This window comes from Haemaphysalis longicornis, unplaced genomic scaffold (genome assembly GCF_048455015.1).
Source record: "Haemaphysalis longicornis isolate Haplotype H1 unplaced genomic scaffold, Haemaphysalis longicornis Haplotype H1 scaffold_6, whole genome shotgun sequence".
Taxonomy (NCBI): Eukaryota; Metazoa; Arthropoda; class Arachnida; order Ixodida; family Ixodidae; genus Haemaphysalis; species Haemaphysalis longicornis.
In genome coordinates this window covers 171,929,266-171,953,940 of record NW_027526407.1, presented here as the reverse complement: position 1 = coordinate 171,953,940, position 24,675 = coordinate 171,929,266, and the positions used below count along the sequence as shown (strand labels likewise).

General features: G+C 48.8%; 1 protein-coding gene across 1 annotated transcript; it reads left to right on the top strand.

Annotated features, from left to right (window-relative positions):
• Positions 1-17,167: 17,167 nt before the first annotated feature.
• On the top strand, positions 17,168-24,244 carry LOC144143365 (cytoglobin-1-like). The gene is made up of 3 exons (XM_077675132.1): positions 17,168-17,391; positions 21,288-21,519; positions 24,221-24,244. Exons 1-3 carry the CDS (start codon positions 17,168-17,170, stop codon positions 24,242-24,244), a joined length of 480 nt encoding a protein of 159 aa, XP_077531258.1.
• Positions 24,245-24,675: the final 431 nt, after the last annotated feature.

Sequence of the window (24,675 nt, the reverse complement as noted above, 5' to 3'; positions counted from 1 at the left end):
CAGGGTGCTAATGAAAACGAATGTTTTTTGAGAAAGTGGATGTCTAGTCATTCGTGTCTTTTTTTCTGAAGGCGTCCTTCAGTTACAGGTTTAGCAGTTTTCAGTGTCGTACAACAGTTTACTAAGAAAGGATCACTCTTCAAAAACTTCCTTTTCTTTATGGAAATTTTTGATGATCTTTTTTGAGGGGAGGGGACGGGAGGGGAAGGGTTGGGAAAGGCAGAGATTTGACCGAAGTTTTCACTTTAAAACATAGGTTCCAGGTAAAATTGAGCCTCCCATAAAATCCCCGAATTTAGTTTCGTTCAACTTCCCCATCGTTTCTGGCGTCATCCCAGATGCTAAAACCAATTACGGAAATTTGTTGTGCATGTGGGAGCTCAGATCTCTATTGGCCCGTCCTTATATTATTTAAACCCCACATGAATGAGTTTCTCCTCTGCGCGCGTTAGTACGTCTTTAGGCCTAAATAAAAGCAATCCCAACATAAGCGGTGTGCCAATTATACATTAAAGGAGTGGGTTCCATTTAAAAGAACAAGGCTGTGCAACCTCAACAGCAAAAGAAATTATGCAGCCTGTTTTCGCAAGCAGTTGAATTATTTACATGAGCGAGCACGACGCATCATACAAAATGAAAATCGATAAGGATCGGTCAAGACCGTGCAGCTCAGTATTGTTGCAATCTCTTCACGTACCTGACCGTACCGGACCACATTTTCCGTTGTGCCGTTGTAGAACCTGACCAGATTTTGTCGCCTCTGAATCAAAGATAAAAAATTCTTTTAAAAATAAATAACATAATATCAATAGTTGCTTCATGTCATCATGCCTTCTGGACCAGAAAACCTCTGACCGTGTGACTGCTGGTTGAGGCAGGCTGTCACTTGGATCAAATTTTCTCATTGCTTTTTGGTCGCCTTTTTATTAGTACCGTATTATTCTTTACTTAAAGTTGATCTGTTGTCATTATCGCGTTACATTCATTATATAGCTCTTTCATCGCTGTTTGTAAGGAGCTATATTTACATAACGCAAACGTTTACTCTAGAATGGACCATGTAATTATGAGCAGAGAAGTTTGGCCTTTGTACATGCTGCAGCATTCGGTATTTGCAGCCAGTGATCCCACATAAGGAAACCATCAAAAAGCGCAACACTGAAAAATGTAAGACAGACAGAACAACAGGAAGGACCCGGGTTTGATTCCCGGCCACGGCGGCCGTTTTTCTGATGGAGGCAAAAATCAAATACGTTCGTGTGTTCGAGATTTCGGCGCACGTTAAAGATCCCCAGGTGGTCAAAATTAATCCGGAGCCCTCCACTATGACAAGCCTCATCGCCTAAGTAGCGTCGGTGAGTTAAACCCCACATTCAATCGATCGATCGATCGATCAAACCAACAGGATGTCTTAGGTTTTCAGGGCTGCACTTTTCGTCATGTATAGGTACCAACTAACCCAGCTCATCCTTAGGCTGCAGCTATCTCACAATAACTAAACATAACATCTTTTACTCCAAGAAAGGTTTCTGATAAGGAATGACTGACAGCAGACTCCTTAAAAAACTTTTTTGAGCTTTAAAAACCCGGGCGAAATGCCTCCAAACTAACTCTGCGAACGTGCACTGGCAATGCTAAAAGATTAACTTTCGCTGTGCATACCGATTACGCAAAATGAAGGTCTTGAATTGCTTCTTAACACAAGTTTTCATGTAAGCACGATGCATGGTTGTTGTTTAGATTCACACGAAGTCGACTCATAGAGATTAATTTTGTTTTATTACGCGCAAACAGTAGATGATAGTCGCTTTTCAAGAACTACCAGGGAAATAGCTAAAATAGAAAAAATCTGCACGAAACGTGTTAAAAAGCCTTTTTGTGTTGCCCAATGCTGAGAACCGAAGCTGACCGAGTGGTAGGGGCCTGCGGCTGATTGGCCTGTGCACTAAGGCGTCCTTATTGGCTTCATGCGAAGAACTCCCGCCCAGCGCGTCGTTGTGAGCGAAGGCGATGTAAGAATGAGCCTACTGACGAATAAAACGCTGAACTGCATTGAAGACGACGTGATGGAGCAAAAATTTTCATTAAATCCAACGAAGTGGCTAGTAGTTAAAGGGACCCTGCAACAGCTGCCATCGACTGCTAAGAATGTATTTTGGGGTAAAGTATATTGTCTTAGCAATCTCCTCCCGCAAGAAATATGAAAATTCGTTCACTATCACAGAAACTACGCGCCATGACAAATCGCGCATAACTGTTCCTTCTCAACTGCGGACAACGCGACGAAAGCTGCGCGCTCCCTCCCGGAGAGGGGGGCGGCTCGCGGTGTTCTCTTCGATTGCCTTCGATATATCAGAGGCCGGGGAGTTTTCTCCTTTTCTCTGCAACGTGGAGGCGCGTATTTCCGCTCTGGTGCCACAAAAAAGCAGGCATTGGTGCCTGCTCGCAAGCGCGCACTCGGGCTGGTAGGGCGTTTTTGAAGCAATAAATGTTGTTGGTCGAGTGGTCCCGTTGAAAGGGAAGTATTGAGCTCATCACTCAAACTCCGCTTGCACTCATAACACAAAAGAAACGGCAAAACTGTGCCTACAGGTTAAGGCATAGAAGAGGTTCGTACACAGCGATGACGACGGCGGAAATGGGAGAATCTAACCGCGAAGCTGACCAGTGATAGCCGATCGGGCAGCCGTGGCCTATGTGACGTCGCTTAGGCCACGAATCGCCCTGACGCCACGAACCATCCTGACATATGCCCGCCCTATTCTAGATGATAAGCCACGTCCCGCGTCACCAATGTGGCAGTAACAACGCTTTCCTTTACGGCACAGACACACATGACACTGAACACCACCTAACTCACTTTCGTTAGCTAGGAGAAAATATAAATCCTCAGTATAGCTTCATTCGCCGCCAGAATTAGCTGGAATGTTACAAACCGTCATTAGTTCTGCCCTATTTTTGCCGAGACAACACGACCGGTGCGAGCAATGCGGTCAGCAGCAACGATTTCACGTACAGCACACACGAGGACGTCACACGGGTACTCTCATCATGTAATTCAAAACGCCGGGGACAAGGGCAGTACTTCCACGACGTCCCTACAAGACGTACAAGCAGACGCCGTTTGATTCCAGACACCTCCGGATTTGCGTATCTACAATCCAGCAGTATTAACCAACGAACACTCAAGCAGCATACAACACAAGGACGCTGGTTAGAACCCGGAGTTGAGCTAGCCTTACATCCTTGGAAGCAAGGCATTGCATCACGACACCACAAAAAAATTAAAAAAACAAGACCGCAGCCTTGATATACGCACCGCGTATTCATAATGACCGCGTAAGAGTCCTCGCATTCATCAGGCCGCCACCTTCGATTGCTTCTACGCAAAAGCAGACAACACGCTCTTTAACGGCGTCACCGGAATGCACAGATAAAATAAATGTGGATGCCGGTGACACGCGGAAGAAATAAAGGCCCAAGACCTGTTTAATCCGCGCCCGGCAGCTTTTGAGCTACAACGGTGAATCCGCCATGGAGTGGTTTAGGGTGGTCTACGAAGCCTCACCCGTTCATCACCATCCATCATGCATCCCCATCAGTGAGGACCGCACGCTTGCACGAGAAGAGATTGAAAGCGCCGACTGCGAGGCCTCGACTCTGAGGGAGTCCCCTTTGCCGAGGTTCTTTTTTGTTTTTGTTTTTGTTTTATTTTTGTGCATTGAAAGCACGCCACTAATATTGCTACTAATACAGGAGAAAAATAGAAAATTGCAATAAAGAAGACGCGAACACAAAATACAAGTTTGTTGTATTCGAAAGATTTAGTGTTTAATAGTAGCCCCAGCGCTCGTCCGGCAGCAAGCGATGCTCGAATAACTGAGAAATTAAACAAATTGGGGCGAAATTTCAAATCTCCCCATTGCACCGTAGGCTTCGTGACGTCAGCGATGACGTATTTTGGGCGGGAACCTAAACCGAAAGTTAGCTTGTTTATTGATGCGGCCGCTATCAGCAAAACGCGTTTTAGATGCGGCGCATCTCTTACTCTGAGGCATGTCCCTCCTGCGTCCGTCGCAGCCCTCCTTCGTTTGCCTCTCCCACAGCTGTGTGCAACACTCTCACTCCGGCGCATTAGCATAACGACAGCTGGCGAGCTTGGTTGGCGCGCGCTTCGCTGCGTTAACGCTGCGTTAACGCTGCGTTAACAGCGGCTCCGGTGCGCATGTGCGCGCATGCGCGACTCTCCTCCGTGGTCTCCTCTTCTTCAACCCAATGGAAACGCCAATTGAACCCCCAGATGCGCCGCATCACACTTAGGGTTCCCTCGCGGGGAGACGGAGGCAATTTTTCGTTACCTCGGTTGCCGTCCGCCTTCCTAGATAGTCCAGCCACGTTGTTCAAGGATATTTGGTCACACTCGGTTTGCCTTCTTCCCGACTTGTACCTGCCTAATACAGCCAGACGTCGGCCGGCACGGAGCCAGACTAACTGCTTTTATGTATACGTGCTCGTTTGCAACTTCCATTTTGTACTCCACCATTGTTACAGCTATATACAAAGAACATTCCCTAAACTGAAGCGCAAGACTCTCGTTCTGCAAGCTTATAATTCCTGCTCAGTTTACGCTGCGTTTTCTCCACCTCAGGCAATCGCAACAAGCTACCCACAATGCGTCATAAGTTAAGTGCGGAAAAGCCGCTGGTGAGTCACATGGCTATTCAAATTCCTTAGTAAACTGCGTATTCGTCTGAAGTGTACGTTAATGGTGGCGTCAGTCGTATATTCTAACGAGGATATCCTTGGAATAAATCAAACTTGCATTATGTTTTTAGGACCCCTTTAAGCGCCTTACGGGAATGCTGCGAACATTCTAACGAACATGAGGTGTCCCCTTTACCCGGTTCTGCATTGGCAAGGTTTGCATTGACGCCGAGAAGATGGTACAGCTATGACATGACCGATCTCATAGGTTGAAATAAAAAAACATCTTTACCATCCCTCCCTAATGAAAGTTGAGGGAAGCGCTACAGCTTTGTCACGTCAAAAGCGCGCCAAAGCCTTCTCTAATAGATTGTCCAATCGATCGTGACACCTTCATCGACCCAAATTTTAAGCGAAGAACGAACCCATGCGACGATTATTCGTACGTAAACGCATCTACTAATGGTCTAAAAGTATGATGATGATGATCGTGGGGTTTAACGCGCCGACGCAACGCAGGCGATGAGGCGCGCCGTAGTGGAGGGCTCCGGATTAATTTTGACCACCTGGGGATCCTTAACGTGCGCCGAAATCTCGTACACACGGGCGTTTTCGCTTTTCGCCTCCACCAGAAAAGCGGCCGCCGCGGCCTGGTCTAAAAGTATACCGATACGTAGTTTATGAGACAGTTGGGTACACTATTAAAGCGAAGGTTTAGTGACCTCAGCCAACGTTCCCTGACGATGATGATGAACGATCCTGGGTGAAGTGAAAGAAAAAACGCTTCCCGTGGCCGGAATCGAACCTGGGTCCCTCGCGTTATGAAGCCGGCGTCTATCCGGTTGCTCCATTTCGACAAGGTCGAAGCAGTTCCGAAAACTCGGACGACAACCAAAAAATCCGTCACGAGAAGAATGGCGTTGCTCTGCGTGCCGCTTGAGACTTATGACGTTAGGCCTAACGTCACATCTTGTGGTGTGGCATCTGAAACCGGCACCCACTCAAGAAAATGCTTACTTACGCCAGGCAGCAGGTACCGATTCCCGCCGTACACCCCAGACCCAAATGTTAGGCCTACAGAGTGCACACTCAAAAGCAAGTGTGGGTATGCTAGAAAAGTGGTGCCTAACTCCAGAGTAGCACATGCTTGTACACACAAGACACAAGTTAGCCTGAATGGGAGTTTCTTGGCTGGAATACGTCTTTTAAACTCCTCACGACAGACGGCCTGCTCCCACGTGTGGTAGTATGATGGTGGAAAAAAAATTCCCCGCATTTCCCCGAGGGGAAGAATGTGAAAGTGCGAATGCACAGTTGAATTTGCGCGGTTCGGTAATGTTCGCGAAAGAGAGATCACACACACATGCATTTATTCACAGACACCTATTTGTGTTGTCGTTGTACTTGATTGCTAGAGCGGATCTCAGCTTTGAAATTTCGTGTCAGTACTCCTTTAAGCGGGTGCATTAGCCCTTCTCACGCCCGATTCCTGGCCAATCCCCCACGTGGGTATGTGACATGTCAGCGGCTAGGCAGTGCGCGCCAATCTCCCCCCGTTGCCAAGGAAGACGAGGAGATTCCTGGCCAATCCCCCACGTGGGTATGTGCCATGTCAGCGGCCAGGCAGCGCGCGCCCATCTCCCCCCGTTGCCAAGGAAGACGAGGAGCGCGCGCACCTGCAGCTGTTGCTATGCGGATGGCGGCGGACGCTTCAGGCTCGCTTAAGAAGTGCATTCGCACTTAAAACTGCCAGTTTACACCGGGGGCCACAAGCCGTCGTAAATAAGCGCATTTACCACGGTTGTACCTCTTCACAAAACGCAGTATCTTGCTGTGATTACTGCGTTTGTCCTAATTGGAGTATAAAAACTCCCACACCACCTCCATTTCCTTCTCCTCCTCCTTCAACCCTTCCTCCTCTACGCGTCCTTACAAAATGGCTGCCAGTTGGTGTCGTGTGTCGTGTGAGCTCCAGCGTCCCCAAAAATTTATTGCCAGTGTGAACTTGCGGCTGGACGAACGGATGTGAAGTGCTTCCCAACAACCGAAGCTCGTTGCGAACATTGTGGAACCAGCCTGGACTGACGTGCGACGGACTGCAACGTCGCCTCCGTGTCACCGACCTTCGAGCCGACGGAATCGCCAGCGAGCCGACGCGAGGCTTAAATGCAGTGATCGCTGAGAGTGGCTCGTTAAAAACAACGCGGTTGTGCCTCTGCGAGGTGGTTGAAGGTAAGATTTTCACGTTTTTTATTGTACGCAACATTTTGGGAGACTTGTGCCCCTTCTAGCGTCAAATAAACTCAACGTGTTTCCCGCGCCACTGCACGGGCGATTCTCCGCCACTGGAGGTGAGCGTTGTGCGTGAAGGACGGCACCATGCCCGGAACGTCATTGGGGAGGCCGAACAGTGTGAAAGCAATGCGTATTTGCGCGGGTCTCGAGCAGAACACTCACTCATTCACACTCGCAAGCAGAATGAAAACTGTCCGAACTCTGGACGGCTGTTAGGTGTTTTTGTTAGGCTGTGTCTGTGGCTTACTGTCAAGCGAGGGTGAAGTTGGCCGGTCAAACGTCGCAGGGCTGCCGCTTTTCTTGAGAAGTAGGTGTGGTGCCAGCCGCGCCTGCTACGAGGAGGGTGACTGCCGCATGCCGCCGGCGATTAATTGCTTTCACTGGAAAGGGGGAAGGTCGGGGCCCCGTGGGAGCTCTCCGTACGCTAGGCGCGTGTAACTATAACCAGCAAACGCCATTCGAGGGAGCATTCTGTAGAGTCGACAGACGACTGCTTATTTTTTTTTTTTAAGGGGGGCACGCGCAGGCGTCACACCGACCGAAATTTTTCCGTAACTTTCGGTGAGGGGAGAGAGGGGCAGTGCGGGGGGTAAAACCTGAATCTCGTTCCCAGAACACTACACGCAAGGAAAAGAGAGAAAGGAAGCATTTTGAGAAGTTATCCGCCACAAGGGTCGCGAACCTTTTTGAACAGCAGAACACTTCGTTTTGACGAACTAGTGAGCGCAGGTGTCTCGGACAGAAGTGCAATTTTGCGTATCTTTAAACAAACATTCAGACATTACGGAAAGTTGGACACAAGAGTGACAAGTTCAGCGTCTTTACAGTGCCGTTTCTTTTCTTTTTTTTCAGGTCAGATGCCCAATATGCTTATGTATTTGTTACCGCAGATTTAAAGCGTTTTGCTATCCCTCTAATGAATGTGCTGCTGTGGTTTCCAGAAGAACGTGCCAGGGGGTGCGGCAAAGTCAGCGTTTGGGAGGCACGTGCAAGCAAACAGCGCACCGACGACATGCTGACCTCATTGTTTGCAAATGGCTTAAATTTTTTTTGCTGAGGAGTGTTGTAGTAGATAAAGTTCTTACCAAGATACCTTGTGTTCTCGATGTAGGGGTTTTGCTGATTCAGTGTTTTTATTGTCTTATTAACGTGTTCACACGTATATCATGTTCGTGTAATTTTTATGCAATAAATTGACTGTGCAGAAAACAAACTTTTCACGTTTCGCCATTCAACGTTTGAAGCGGAAAAAGACTAGAAATTACGTGATCCCCAACGAAAAATAAAAATGCGGCCTGTGCCCTTATTAAGAACTCCCAAATGCAGTAATAAATTCCACTGCAGCGCATATATATGAAGCGCACAAAAACACACACAAAAAAAACCTCGAATGCAGGTCAACACTGCTCCCAATGCGCCCCCTGAAAACTCCCAGTTGGAGGAAACAATACACTCCCAATGGTACCCCTGGAAACTCCCATTGTAGTGGCAGTAAAATGAAACTCCCATATGCTACTGAAAAAACTGCCGAAATAATGGGAGTAAGGCGAAACTCCCATTGGAAGGAGTTTTGAAAACTCCGAATTGGTACTGAGTTATGACACAAGCCATTTACTCCCATTCCGGCTTATTTGTGTTCTGTGTGTAGTGTGAGATTGGCCAGCAAAATAATTCATCACGAGAAAGTTTCGTGTTGAACCATCGTTTCGTCGTTAGACTGAGGGGCGCACGATCTTTTCTTTTTTGCACTCCTTCTTCATAAACATGCGTGCACCGTCTTATCTTCTCCGCGATTTCAAGTAGCCGTGTTGACACAGTGGAATAAGCCCAGTTTCACGCACGCGCCGTGTGTCCAGAGATCTTGAGCTTTCCGGCCGGCGTATAGGCGTTTCCTAGTCAGCACAGCCAAGCGACGCATGGCGCCACCTAGGGGCACGTTTGAAGCTATGTCTACGTGCATGAGGCCCTCAATTTAACGGTTCAGAACCGCTCTGTCTCGTAGTGTATAGTAGTTCCGTTCTTGCGAAGCATGCATAATAACCTGGGTTCAAATCCCCTTAATTCTTTTTTTTTTCTGTTTCAGGGGTTTGTCATATTTCAATATCAGCATTTGTTATCACGCATATAATCTATTTATGACATCTTTATGCATTATTAACGACATTTTGGGTATTTTTGTGGCCTTTTGGTCAGTTTCAGCTGCTGCTTCTTGTACGATCTTGCGGGTTTTCCCCTTTTAGGTCGGTTTCGGCTATTTCTGTTGAATATGTTTCTACACCGTGCTTTTCAACCATTGCAGGTCCGTTTTGGCTGTTATTTATTTCAGTTGGGCTGGTTTTGTTGGGCTGGTTATGCTGTAAGCAAGCCCAGGTGACGGCTGGCTGTACTGACTAGGAAAGGCATATACGCCTTTCCGGCCGACCAACCAAAGTACGGGGAAACGAATTAGTTTTCTGGTCTGAATAATAAAGCTTCCGCTTTAGTAAAAACAAGCTCAGCAATGTGGCAGGAAAGCCTTATGTTTGGGGCCACCGCGCACCCCGCGACAGCATACTTTCTTCACAGCGAAATTTGCGGGAACACTCAATACGACACACACGGTTAAGCATCCACAACATCGTAACGAGCGCTTAAGTATCCTCTTGGTCTTCTTTCGTAGCCGTGCCACAAAGTTGTTTTTTTAATGCTACACTCACCACTTATCGAACGATGAGCAGCTACCCTACTTCCGTGAGTACACCATACCTTCTCTAATGCCCTCGCAAGAAGTATCCCTAACTTGAATCATCCCCTATTCAGGTAAGCGAGTGTATTCGCCGGAAGTACGGAGTGCGATTTTGGCACTTTACATTCCCAGGAGTGGGAACACATCACCATCCCGACAAAAACCTTGGATCTTCTACTGGACCAAGGATATTTCAGTTGAAATCTTTCGTAAAATACCTTCCCCCTGACAAAAGCATTCCCAAACCCGAGATTCAGCAAGGTTAAACGGGAAATTGTAGGTATGAGGAAAAGGAGGAGAAGAGTGAGTAGAAGGAGGAGGAGGAGCAGCAAACGTCTGCATGCAGCCTTGGGGAAGAGTCCTTATTCCAGAACCCCTTTAAAACGCCTAGTTTGCCATTGGATCTGCTAGTTCGTGTGGGGTAGCTAGGAGAGGAAAAGTAGTATCGGAGGCTCTGGCTAGCGCGGTGTAAAAGTGAGCGCGCGGTAATCTATGAGCCTTCTCGTTTCCGGAGATACCACAATGCGCGGGGACCAAGAGGATGGTGACATCGTGACCGCGTTCACGTAGTAGGCGCGCCTGGTGTCGGATCTTCTCCATCACATGATCTGTGTAAAGAACATTAGCGCATGCTCGATGGGCAGCCTGAGAATCAGTGTACACACCATAAAACAACAACGTGCGGCCTACCTCGCAGCAGTTGGTAATCCACTCTTGATACCACCGCTCCCCTCGAAGATATTCACACTGCGAGAGTCTGTCGTGCTTCGAAGAATTCAGACAGGCACACTCCTTACTCCTTTTTTGCTGAACCGTTTCCACAGAGGGGACACACCACCGCCTGTAACTGGCACCTGTTCCACGTGCAACTGCCGCGCTGATCTCGACCACCTGTGTTTGGAGTGCCCCCTCTACATTCCAGCTAGGCTTCGTGCCCTGGCCGCCATAAAACGGGGACCCTGGCCTTCTTCTCTCCGGACATGGGCCTGTCCGGATTCCAAGCCTCCGGATCGAGCCACCGAGCTCTGGCGAGCACTCCTCCTGTTTCTTCAAGACCCGGAGGCGCCACCGGTTGGTGATTGGCTCCTCGACAGCCACAAGATTCAAGCGGCCCCCACTTAGGTGCCGTCCAATGCGTTCGTTAAGAAAACGGAGGCAGCCCAACCCTTACCCTCTTCTATAACACCGTAGTCCTTTCCAGCGCAGTGCCCTCGGCACATTATAATGAGGAATAAACGTTGTTTCATTCATTCAACGCCGAGTTTCTTGGACCCCTGGTCGTTAGGGTCGAGCTGAACAGCGCTCCCTCCCAGTGTTCAGGAGAGCGTAAAGCACCATCACAACACCACGTAATTATGGCACCTGGTGCCCGGAGCGTGAGCGGTATTCAGATGAGCATGTGGTGGGAGCCAGAACGTGGGCTCTATAGTGGTGTGGAAAAAAGTGCTTGGATGCCTCGCAGGAGGCGCCCTTGTTCCTTCGTGAGCAGTTTGGCGGAAGCTAGGTTCGTATCTTTGTAAATTATCCGTGAAAACATTCATTAGTATGACTTCCCGTAACTCCTCAGGGAAGTACGCCTATAATTTCGAACGGCAGAATACTTGCTCCGGCCCAAAGACACGCGCAACTGTAATGCATTGCAGTGCCTTCCAGGCACCACCAAGTTAGGTGCTACTGAAAAGGGTCCGAACCGATGACATTCTGAAGACTATTCTCGGCACACCTTTTCAGACGGTCTGACAACTTTGTTGTTAAGATTCATGGTGAAAAAACAGCGCAATGAACACAGGGACAAAAAGAAGAGTGGACGTGATGCGCAGCGCTGAACTTCCAACTGAAAGTTTATTAGAAAGAAAACACGTATTCATACACAAAAACCTTGTGAAGTGTTCAGCGTGGACGTAGAAGCTTTGTATTACGCCATTCCGCATGACGAACTTCCAACAACCGTCAGGGAATGTATAAGTGAAGACAACGATGAAATCAAGTTCATGAGCAATAGTGGCGTATCGGTTAGCAGCTTCCTTGAGATTATTTTGTTGTATCTTAATTCCACCCTTGTTGAGTGGCGAAATGGGGTGTACAGGCAAAAAAGTGGAATTTGCATACGTTCAAAGGTGGCCCCGGTGCTCAGCAGTATTTTTCTTACAAAAGTTGACAGACTCTGGAAAAAAACTTAAGCGGAATGTGCACAAGAGAGTTTAGATACGTTGATGATTTTGTAGTTTTTACGGAACCTTTTCATCTCGTCCACAGGGTACATGACGTAATGAAAATCTTTAAGGAGTGCGGCTTAGGCCTCATATTTACGTTCGAGCTCCCAAAAGAAAAGCAGATTCAGTTCTTGGACCTGAAGTTGTTTATTGAAGGAAGGCATGTTTGTTGGGAGTATAGCCCCAGCTCCAGGAAGCCAATGGTCAATTTCAATTCAGGGCATTCCAAGATTGTTAAGACTGGCATAGCTGTTGCTTTCTTACGTTGCGTTTTCGCCAAACCATGTGTCCCTCGGTATGCCAACAGCTTTTCTCAACAAGTAGCCAGGCTGACGTCGGCCGGGTACAACAAGCATGTGATGCGTCTCGCTGTTGACAAAGTAAAAACCCGCCGCGGTGGCTCAGTGGCTAAGGCGTTGCGCTCCTGAGCACGATGACGCGGGTTCGATTCCCGGCCGCGATGGAGGCGAAAAGCAAAAACGCCCGTGTGTGCGAGATTTCGGCGCACATTAAAGATTCCCAGGTGGTCAAAATTAATCCGGAGCCCTCCCCTACGGCGCGCCTCATCGCATGCGTTGCATCGGCTCGCTACCGCAGAAAATTGACCAATTTTTAGGGGTCCAAGAAAACATTTTTTTTTCCTGCTAAAACATTATTTAGGCACTAATTGCAGGAGCACAAAACGCAGATTATTTAACGGCCTTTCCAATAACACCAGTTTTTTAAAAGTTTTTATATATCATAGTTGTGAAAAAAAATATCAAAATCAAAATTCTTGTCAAGTTGTCGAAAAAAGTGATAAAAAAGGAGTTGTGTATATCAAACCACCGGTAGTAGAAAAAAATTAGAATATACATTTTGTAGGGAAACGTTTCAAAAACACACCCTAAAAAAAATGTCGCCTTGCGCGGAACAGTTTTTCAGATATAAAAAAAAAATGTTAGCACGCACGGTGCTCGTGTCATGCGGTGAAGCCCAACCTCTAATTCAAAATGTGCAATTTCGGGTGGTTCCCCGGAATAAATCTCGCGGTTTGACATTATCAGGGGCACCAATTTGCCCCCACATAATGTAAAAACATCTTGTCAATGGCTGACTTTGCATTTACAGCGTGCACAATATTTGGGACAAGCACGCGATGCGGAAAAAAACATGGATGAAGTTGAAAACGGAACGCCGTGGCTGATGCTTGTTGTCGTTCACGGTCAGTTATCTCTCAAAACATAAAGCTGAGCTTTATTATCACCTTCTTACTCGCAATTGTAGCCTTGCTCGCAAAAATGAGGTACGATGAGCTAGAATCATGCCCTGCGATCTTTGGCCGAGTAGCAGTAGCGCGCTAAAAAAGATCAGCACAACGAGCCTCCTCTATTGTAGCGCCACCTAACATTTTTTAAATGAAACAGTACAAAAACTTATCAGAGACTCCGTCCGAATAGACAGTTCAACTAAGCAGCAACATTAGACACCCGGATATACCCTCGCATGGAAACGAAACTGGAAGGCGAACAGCTGGCAGTGTAAGGCCGGTTTGAAGCGCTGTCCTCGGCGGAACAGATATCTGGCGACTGGGTGTGACCTTTTGACTTGCATCTGAAGTTCTTATCGCAGAAATCGGCTTAGGGTGGGGGGAAATCAGGAGCGGCGTGCTTTGTTCGAGGATCAGTCGCGGACGCTTCAGGCGCCATGGCAGGTAGCCTTGAAGTTGGGTAACTGCGTAGTAGCGCTAAATATGAATTTCGCGATGCAGAAACGAAACCGAAACTGTTGTAAACTGTTTGCGAATGGTCCTGGGGTAAGTAGAACTACCACAGTACTTAGAACAACTTGCGCAAAGGCAATAAAACTGCCTAAAATCATAAAGTAGCTTCGCCACCAGAAGCTGCTTGACATTTTCAGCCGATTTCAGGGATTATTACTGTCAGAGCGTGAACCTGACGATTGAAAATCGTTTGCTAGTTCCCCATTCACACCCTGATATCAAAAAACAAGCGCTGGTGCAGAGTAATTATGAGTTGCACGCATTCTTCGTTGGTAGCCGTGACGCACGATGACCACGCCCCTTTTCCACACCCAGGTGATTCAAAAGCGTCTCAAAAATCACGTTTCCGTTGAAAAAATGAAAACAAAACTGATTTTGAAAGGCCATTTTCTGATCTAACTCCGAACAGCTTTACTTGTTCGAGAAACGCCTGGAACGCTATGAAAAGGCGCTCCCAAAAGTATCGATCAAATTGATCGATTTTGATAGGCGCGGTAGCGAAAGAGTTAAACCCTACAATCATTCATTCACTGACAAAGTAAAAATGTGGGTGAAATCTGGTTCCATAGCGGGTAGAGATACAGAGTCAAGGAAAAAAGACTTCTTGGTGATGCAATGTGCACGTGTTGTCCCATGGATTAAAAAATGTAGCTGGCCGTTATGTTGTCCTTTTCGCGGCGCCCGACAAATTAATGGCGAATTCCATTGGGCGAACAGGAGCAAGTGGACCGAGCAGCCAGAGCAGCACACGGGAGTAACGGGGACGTATGCTTTCGTTCTGGGAATGAAACATTCGCGCTGCTCCGGGAGCAGTGAAAAGACGGGGAGGGCGAGATGTCAAGAGTCATGTGACCAAAAGATTCCCGCGCTCGCTTGCCGGAGCATTTCGCGCGCTCTTGATGCCCGCACGCAGTTATTCCCCGCCAGTTTTGTCAGATACGTGCCGGTGGTTTTGTGTCTGCCTTCCGCATGGCGACGAATGAAGAAGCCGAGCGGATGTTCATGTTCATGATAAAGGGGTCACCATCGTGTCTCCCAAAAATTAGCTACGAACGATAACAGCGTCCGCCGTCCTTTCCAGATGCGACTCTACCTTCGGTCGCTGCTCCGGCGGGGTGAACAGTTGCTGGAACATAAACTCATGCAATGTCAAATCCTCGTCGTCGTCGCTGCTGCTGCTGTCCAATGATGAGCTTGCGCTTGAATCCGTGGTGCTTTCATCATCTAAAAGTAGCAGCAATTCCTTGACCAGACGCCCGCGCTTACCTGCTGCCGTACGCACTGAACGACTACCGCGGCTGCTGGATTCCGCCATTTTTCCTCCGCCACCCGGGGAACCCGGGGATAAAACCAGAAGTGACGCAAAATAGGTCATGTGACTTCCTCGGCGTTCCCTGTTACTCCGCCGCTGGCGACGAAGCACCGAGAACTGCTCTCGGCTGCTCTCGGCGCCAAAAAAGTGTTCCTCATCGACCAATGAAATACAACGCCCCTGCTCCTGCCCGACCACTGGAAGACATCAGAACTCGCGAGAGCACTTTGGGTGCAGTTAGAAGTGCTCCTGTTCGCCCAATGGAAAGCGCTATAAAAAGATATGGAGCACGGTAAATAGGACGTTGGCAGGTATAGCTACACGTGGAAGCTGTGGAGTAAATCATGTGTCAAGTTTTGTGCCTTGTAGTGTTGGTGTGGTGTATGTGATTCCGTTTGTATGCGGTCATGTTTATATCGGCCAAACGGGCCGATGCCTTAACATTCGACTAATGGAGCATAGACGTTCTTTGAAGGGCGATGACTATTCCCACGTCGCACAACACCGCAAAAAATGTCAAGATTGTTACCCTGTTTTTAAGGACACAAAAGTAGTAGCCAAACATAAAAAACAGCATGTCCGAGAGATAATTGAGGCCTTCAATATAAAAAGGAACGAGGGCAAGGGCGTTAGTGTTCGTTCTGTGTCATTACTTGACAAGGAATTTCAGTTTCTTATCCGCTAGCAGAATATGTAACTTCTTGGAGCTCGAATTTCGTCGCGTGCCACACTGTTTTAAAGATGTTAATTTGTTGTCGCTCACACGCTTTATCCGTGTTATCTGTTCACGCGACAGTATGTCTTTTGTGTATAAATGAATGTTTTTTTTAGATGCGACGCATCTCTTGCTCTCGGGCTTGTCCCTCCTGCGTCGTCGTCGCGGCGTCCGTCCGCATCCCTCCTCCGTTCTTCTCTCCCACATCTGTGTGCAACACTCTCACTCCGGCTCATTAGCATACCACAGCTGGCGCGCTTGTTTGGCGCGCGCTTCGCTGCGTTAACAGTTGCTCCGGCGCGCGCAGGTGCGCGCATGCGCTACTCTCCTCCGTTGTCTCCTCTCTTTCAATCACTGTGAATATAAAGCGAGTATCGCGCCGCGGCGGTTCAGTCAAGCGCTCGCTCTCGCACTGACGTGACCTTGCTTTGACTACTTCGTGCTTGACTTGTTTCTTCCGATGAAGACGTGATGAAAGCGACGGTCCCTTCAGTGAGTGGTCTGACACACCACTCACTACTCAGGGTTCCCCTCCGGGAAGATGGTGTAATTTTTCGCAGGAACCACTGCGCGAGCCGGTAACTCGGTGGTCGCCGCGAGGCATCGATCACCCAATCCGCTGTTTCTCTAGCCTTGCACCATAATTACAAGCTGCGGCAATTTTTTTATAAATTTCCGTGGAAAAGGACCAGGGGCCGAGTTCTCTAAAGTGATGGACGTCACTTTGAAACGACGCGGTATTGACATGCAACTGCATGTATTCCTCCATCCCGTAGCGTGCCCCCTGAATTCAAGCTGCTCTATAGGCCCAAAACGACGCAGCAGAGGAGGCATCGTTTTGTACGTCGTTTTGGGTTCCAGGAGCAGCTGGAATACAGGGGGATACGCTCGCCGAGTTTTCCCGAATCTTTTCTCCACCTCAGCTGGAACACCTTCCTTAAGACACTAATTTAACAAGAACTCCGAGAATCCATTGAAAACTTTCCCAATATTTTAGCGGCGAAACACCTTAGGACCTCGCTTTGTCCGTGGCTTGTCCCTTGGCGTCCATGTACAAAGTGTTGCGCATGCGCGAGGAGCATTGGATAGGATTGGATTAGATTTGAATTGGATTAGATTAAATTGAACTGTATCGAACTGGATTGGATTGGATTGTAGTTATATATACTGTAGACACGCGTTGTCACTCATTTACGTGCGCGAGTGGGACATGACACGGGTGATTTACGGTAAGAACGAACCCCAGTGCTTCGCCCACTCGTCATGATTCACTTCGTAGCTGATGCGTGAATTTTTGCTTTCAATATGCTTCGTCTCGGCAAGATTATCATTCGGCCACTACTCTTCTTCTTCGTGTAGGCAATCGTCTTTCCAGTCAGCTTTGAAGAGGGTGAAGAAAAAGAAGACGACCGAAGCGAGACAGCCCAGGAAACAAGGGGCAATGGGCCAAGGTCACCACAAGGGCCACGGCGGCAAGAATCCATTGCTGTCCGAACGCGAAAAGAAGCTCGTTCGAGACGTGTGGGACGCGTTCTGCACCAAACACCGCGACTACGGCAGCATCATCCTCAGCTCCTTCTTCGTCGCCCACCCGGATCTCCAGAAGCTCTTCCCAGCTTTCCGCGACAAGCCCGTCAGGACCCTCAAGGATGACGTCAAGTTCAGGTAGCATCAAAACTATGGCCGCGGGTAATTTGAAACGGAGTACGAGGCTTTACTTTGTTTGGGGTCGTCCGCAATGTGAGAAGGTCATTCAATGCAAAAGGTGAATTTCTCGCAGTTACCGCTGAACCGATGAAATTTAGGCAGTGTCTATTCTGTGGAGCGAGAAAGAGAGAAAACGTTTTTTGAAACAGTATGGGCGGGGTAGGAAAGAAAAAGTAATTTGAAGTGGGCGGCCATCCTATTCCGGTAGGCCTTGGGCTGCGGCCGCCGTCCTCGCCCGAGACGTCAGGGCCTCCTGCCCTTCGAGCTGGCAGATCGGCAACGCGCACTCCCACTGCTCAAAAGTAAGGATTCGGGTGGTGTAGGATTGGTACGGGGCACGTCCAGACGACATGAGTGGAAGTGTTAGGCTCATCGCAGTGGGGGCAGTTGGGTGGGTAGATGGTAGGAGAGATGTGGTGGAGACAGAAGGGGATTGTACTACGTGTTAGTTTGTAAAGGCTTGTAGCACTGGAGGTGAAGGGCAGCTCTTTAAAGGCTTCACTGGTCCTCCTAACCTCGCTAAGGCCTATTACATCCCATTTAATGCCCTCCAATTCCTCTATCAACACCTCGAGAAGTTAGTTTGAAGTCGACGCGAAATACGGGCGTCTTCGTTAGAAAGGAAAGGGTGGGGAGGATAATAGGTGCATCAGGTTGTTCTATAGTGGTGGAGAATGTGGGCGTAGGTTTGGGAGAGGGGCGTTAGGAAGTTTGTATTAGTTAGGTTCCTAATGCCCGGTGAAGGACAGCTCGGGCGGCAGCGTGTGCCACCTCGTTCCCAGAAAGGACAATGTGGCTGGGTTTCCACACTATGCGGGCATTAGGGAGGTGGCCACTGAGATCGGATGTCCAGGGTAAGAGCCGAGACTCGTCTGAGTGCAAAACGACCGCAGGAAAATTGCCATTCCGGCACAATTGTTAAGCTGGGACTTGTGACTTGTGCTATTGCGAGGGGCAATGGCTGCTTCTTCTGACATGGTGGTAGAGGTTGTGCAGACAGTTGCCGAGGTGAGGAAGACAATGTCCTAGCGGACAGCAGTAGCGACGTGAGCGGGTCGTTGAGCATAGGGAGAGGTGGTAACAGCAGCCCTTCCCCCAGCAACGCAGCCTTTATAGAAGGGCAAATAAAGATGTTTTGCTCTATCTCTATCTCTATCTCTCTCTCTCTCGTCCGTATACAGGGTGGTCTTGATTGATTGTAGGGTTGTACGTTCCGACGTAACGCAGGCGATGGGGCGCGCCGTAGTTTAGGGCTCCGGATTAATTATAACCACCTGGGTATCTTTAACGGGCGCTGAAATCTCGTACACACGGGCATTTTTGCTTTTCACCTTCATCAGTAAAGCGGCCGCCGTGGCCTACGAGGTGCCATATTTTCTTATGAGGAGGCGTGTACGATGCTGACTACGGCCTGCGTTGTATGTAGGGTGCATATGGCGCGGAATGGGGAGGATGTTGATGTTGAGTCGCATTGATGGGGTATACGTTGTGGCGAGCCCGGTGTTCGTACGACCTGCCGGCATAGCGCATTGAGCAGATGACGTCTGGCGAGGTAAGTTGTAAGCGTTGTAGTTGGTTGAGTTCGTGGGCTTCAATAAACTCCGAGAGGGTGTTGCGTATGCCCTGTTTCAGTAAGCGGTCGGCAGAAGTGAAGGTGGGCAGGCCAAGGGCTGTCTTGTACGATTTGCATGTTAGATGTCTACCTTGGCATGTTTTTTGTGGTGTTAAGGTAGGATATGGTGCCCCGTAAGTGATGTGGCTGGTGAACATTGCTTGTAAGATGCGGCAGTTATCTGTTTCCTTCAGTCCTTGTCAGCGAGAACATATTCGTTGAATGGGTTGCTTTAAGTTGGAAGACTGTCGACGCTTGGGAAGGTACGCACCCCCTGAGCCATCGTGGTGGTAGTGGACTTCCAGGATGCGGAGGGTTTGATGATGGGTGTTACTTACCCGTTGAGAGTGAGTGAGGTGTCAGGCGTAGGGTATAGTGGGTGGCCCCGAGTTCATGCTCAGAACACGAATAAGGCGGATATTGATATTGGCAGGAGAGAACACAGGTTCGCAGATATTAGAGCGTAGTGTCGACTACCTTTTGAATACTATCTTGCTGTTGTCCCGCAGAGCCTGTGTTGAGCCGTAAACGGAGGTCGTCGTCTTATTGCTGTTGTCCCACAGAGCCTGTGTTGAGCCGTAAACGGAGGTCGTCGTCTTATAAGGCATGCGAAACGTGGGGGATTTCTTCAAGTAGTGTCAAGAAGTCCCATGAGTGCTATATTGAAAAGCAGTGGTGAGAAAACCGAGCCTTGGAAGGTGCCCTCTGCCGTATAGTGAAAGGTCTGTCTGGTAAGGGCCAATGTGGAGAGTGGCAGTTCTATTTGTCAAAAGGCTCTCATGCAGTCAAACGTGGCAGATACGCGGGTCGTTGTTTGAAGTTGTTAGAGAATGGCTGTGTGAGTTACGTTATCAAAGGCGCACGCAGGTCGTTGTTTGAAGTTGTTGGATGATGGCTGTGTGAGTTACGTTATCAAAGGCGCCGTGTATATCAAAACCAAGGACGGAACTTGGGTGTACTTTCCTGAGGCGGTCGAGAACCCGTTCTTTAAGTTGGAGGTGGACGTCTTGCACCGAGTGGTGGGTGCGAAACCCGAACATGGTGTGAGGTACACCGGTCGGTGCCTTCAAGGAAGTTCGTTAGACGGCGGGTGGTTTAAAACGTTTGCCCACACTGGATGTGAGTGAGACTGCTAAAAGTGATGAGTCAGTGGAGATTGAGAAGTAGGGTGATATCTGCGTGGCGCCACTGGGGCGGTACTGTGCCATTAGTCCGGTGTGGGTTGTAACGAGCAAGAAGAGATTCGAGGTGGTCGTCTTTAAAGGGGCCAGGCAGGCAAACTACAAGTTTGTTCTATTTAGGCCCCAGCGGAAAGTGTTGCGCCACGACCGTCGTTTGCGTGCGAAGATAAAGCCGAAGATAAAGCATGGTGGGCGTGTTACGTAAGTAGCTCCGAGTGACATGTGCGCGTGGGCGTGGCCTTGCGACGCTCAGCTGCCGCACGGAGCCCGTTGCGCTCATCTGGAAAGCTGAGGTTCTGAGTGCTGTAGCTCTGCACGCAATTACAGTTTCGCAAATCTAATAAAGGTTATCAGTTTGCTTGATGATCCTCTACAATTTCCCCATTAGTCAAACACTTAACTGTAATAATTCAAAAGGCAATTAACAAACTATAGTTCATTATTTCGGTAAATAGCACTTGAAAGCCGTTTTATTGCGTTCGCCACGGTCTCCGACAACTTCGCTAAACAAAAGCAATTTTAGCTCTGAAAGCCTTTTTTTTAAATTACTTAGTCTTCGCTGTAACGCCCTGTTTATTAGTATAAAACTAGAGGCATTTTTTTACCTGAACTGGTGCAGAATATTGTCGTGTCGTGCAGACTAATGCGGGACGCTACTGGAGTTAAACGTAAGTAAAAAACTCAACATATCCTGCACTGCTTGCGCCAGTACAGCCAGTGCAGGTAAAAAATGCCTCTACTATATCGCCAGAAGAAAGCGTAGCAGTGTCTCCTGTTTCCCCAACACCTACTGCGAGTCCGCTAGGCAGTGTTTGTGAGCCATGGCTGAACCGGCTTTTCTCTACTACGGCAAACTTTCCTATGGCATAACTATGGCCAATTCTTTGGAGATTGCGGTTCGTCAGCGTGCTCTTAAGAAACTCTTGAACAAGCGTCCTCATCTTGACTGTGATGTCACCGCCATTAAAACAGCTCGGAGGCAATCAGTCAGCAGACTGTGGCAGCGAGCAGAACAAATTCGAGGCCTTCTTCACGAGCCCTCTCCTCTCCAATGTGCGCAGGAACCACGCGATCAAGTTTGGGGACCAGCTGAACAGCTTGATTGAAGCGCTGGACAAACCCGCGGTGTTGGCGGACCTGATGCGCAAGACCTCCCACCTGCACGCCGGACACAAGGGCGTGAAGCCTGAACACTTCGTCACTATGGGCCGCGTCATCATCAACGTGCTCACGGCCAATCATGACCGCCTCATGACCGGCCCAGCCGTGAAGGCGTGGGAGAAGCTGTTCGTGGTGAGCTCATTTACCGCTTCCCACTCTTCCTTTTTCTAGTGTGCTGCTCACTAACCTTCCAGCTACCTGGGGAGCGGCGACGCATGCAGTGCATAAGTGTATTCTTGGCGCCTTGGCGTGTTTGCCAACACAGATGAAACCGTTGGGGGGTAGACGTATACAGCTTTGCTGTGCAAGACTCGTGTCTTTGAAGCACGAAGCGTTCTAGCGCGAGACGTAAAAGAGTGCCCCGGTGTTTTTTAGTACGTGTCACGAAGCGCTCCAGCGCGAGGCGTAAACGAATGTCCCAGTTTTTTTAGTACGCGTTACGTTCTAGCGCGAGGCGTAAACGAGTGTCCCGGCGTTTTAGTATCGTGACTACATGAGACGACGGTTACGACGACGACATGAGACGCCGACAGCCCGAGCCCCTAAGGAACTTCGCCCCTAAAAAATGGGTCACGTTTAGCACTTCTGTGCCCAGTCATCCGAAGTGACAGGTCTGCTTTGCTTTGTGTACGCACAAAGTGTTTCTAGAAAGGTCGGCTTTATTGCAAACCTGGCGGTGCGTCTCTGTTTCCTGAATCCTGACGAAGCTGGTCTTGTGGTCCGCGCTTGAGGTTGAGATTGCGAAGCCTGTCCTTGAAATCGCCTTGAGATTGCGAAGCCTGCCCTGTAGCTGTCAACAAACGTATACGCTGAATCGCGGAGGCGGAGTAAGGGTTAGTGAAATTTCCTCATAGAGATCATTACCCTTTCGGTCGATTGATTGATTGATTGTTGGATTGATTGATTGATTGATTGTTGGATTGATTGATTGATTGATTGATTGATTGATTGATTGATTGATTGATTGATTGATTGATTGATTGATTGGTTGTTCGATTAATTGAATGATTTATTTATTTATTTATTTATTTATTTATTTATTTATTTATTGATTGGTTGATTGATTGATTGATTGATTGATTGATTGATTGATTGATTGATTGATTGATTGATTGATTGATTGATTGATTGATTGATTGATTGATTGATTGATTGATTGATTGATTGATTGAGGTGGCTGACCTATAGCATCTGATTGCAATGTGACGCCACGTTGTGTGTGTTTTAAACATCGCAAAACCAAAATTGCTTCTCGATACTTGTTTGAGGGCGAAGTATGGGACGCTACGCACTATGCGGCTCGTGATTATGGATTGCACGATCCGGCAGGTGTCTGCCTCCCAAAATCCGTGTCAACGGGAGCATACTTGTCGGATAAGGTGTGTCAGCTGCGATACCGCTGTCCGGATTTTGTGGAGGAAGGTTGCTCCCGAGCCGGTGCAGTGTGATGGCAGTGATGGCATTGCACGCCGAGTATGCGTAGAGCTCTGAACGTTGCGCGTCGATAGTAGCCGTCGGGTCGGGGGTGGGCTGTGGGCGGCGTCCCCTAGTTCTGTCGCATGGTGTGAGAACAGCGGGTTTAGTGGGTGAGCAGCAGAGCCCACATTTCCTTAATAGTGGGTGATAGTGTCTACGGCCTCTTTGCAGCCAGTCATGCTGGCAGCCAGGACAGCCTTTGCGAATCCAGCGAGTAATATCACCTGCATAAACTGCATAACCGACGTAACCGTGGCGGGAGATCTGCCAGGGCAATAATAAAGAGTAGCGGCGATATAACAGAGCCTTGTGGTGTGCCCTGCGCTGATGTGTGAGAGCGATCCGTCTTGTGAGGGCCGATGCACAGAGTAGCAGTGTGGTTCGAAAGGAGCGCTAAGACATAGCTGTACATTGCGGTGCTGCATCCGTTGTGTTGAAGCTGAGTTAAAATCGCTGAGTGATTCACGTTATCAAAGGCCCCCTTGATGTCTAGTGCTAGAATGGATAGTGCTAGAATGGAGCTTGGGCGGGTCTTGCTCAGTTTGTCGATTACCCCTTTTTATTTGGAGGTGTATGTCCTAGGCCGAGAGGTGGGCTCGCAACCCGAACATTGTGTGGGACAGCTGGGCAGTGCTTTAGAGGTATTCCAGTAGCTTGTCAATATATGAGGTCAGGGGTCAGGGCGATGGGCCGGATATTGCCAAAGTGGATTGGTTTGCTCGGTTTGGGAAAAGGCTGATATCCGCATGGCGCCATTGCGGTGGTAACGTGCCGCGGTTCCAATGGTCATGCAGTATTTCAGAAAGGCATCGAGATGTTCGCCTTCGAGGTTTCGTAGGAGTTCGTACGCGCCTTGAGCCTGGTGGTATTGCGGGTGAGGTTGGCGAGGGCTTGAAGGCGTTCTGTTCTGGTAAAAGGTGCGCCGACGTGTGGGTTGGGGTCTCTTTGTAATCCGGATGATAGGGTGGTGTGACAATTGCTGAGAAGAGTCGGCGGAGCGTGGAGAGAAGCAGCGCTGGCGGTTTGGGGTGGTTGTGTACCAGACGTGCAAAGTTTTGATTGGTGGCTACTTTGGAGGGGTCCATGAGTTTACGAAGAATGTTTCAGGCATGTCTGCTTGTTAGAGCTCCCCAAGTCGATCATAGCTTTGTTGTTGAAGCCCCTCAAGTTAGATCATGGGGGTGGTGGGTCGCTGGGGAATGAGTTCAGTGAGCACGTGCTCGCTTGGCAGCGTGGAGGGAATCACATTAGCTGTAAGGGTTTGGTATACCAGTGTGGCCGTACGCGGTCGGGGGTTTGGTATATCGTATGCATCGAATTCTCGAAGGGTTGGGTGAGGGGTGCCGGTTTCCTGCAGTGCAGTGATGTTGGCTGGGTGTGAGGCGAGGTAAAGTTCGAGGGCAGCCTTTTAGTTTCTGAACTCTTTAGTTCCCCCAATATCGTTAAGGGTGGGCGGGCGGGTTATCACGCGTTTGTTTTTTCTTAGTGGTTGGTTATCAGATTGCATGACGCACCATCTCCGATGCGTTAGTACAAGGAACGGAGAAGGTTCATGGCGCCGGTCATGGACTTGTTGAGGTTAGCCGTGAGTGGTTCTTGCTGTTGTTTACTTGCGGGATGAAAAAGGTTCGGAAACGGAATTCGATTACTGCGTTTAAGCGGGCGTCGACATTTGGGCGGTTGTAACCTCCTTCGGCGGTGGGTATGGCAGGTGAGGGGGGCGGTTGCGTGCGTTGAAATTCAAGTGCATCGACACGGGAGAGGAGATAGGCAATGTAATTGGTGCGGTCGGGTTAGTTGGTGAGGTGGTAG

Excerpts from the sequence above, each read along its gene's own strand:
- LOC144143365 (XM_077675132.1), top strand. The coding sequence starts at position 17,168 with ATGGGCCAAGGTCACCACAAGGGCCACGGCGGCAAGAATCCATTGCTG. Across the intron at positions 17,392-21,287 it reads AAGGATGACGTCAAGTTCAG|GAACCACGCGATCAAGTTTG; the intron begins GTAGCATCAAAA and ends CAATGTGCGCAG. Across the intron at positions 21,520-24,220 it reads CGTGGGAGAAGCTGTTCGTG|TGCAGTGATGTTGGCTGGGT; the intron begins GTGAGCTCATTT and ends GGTTTCCTGCAG.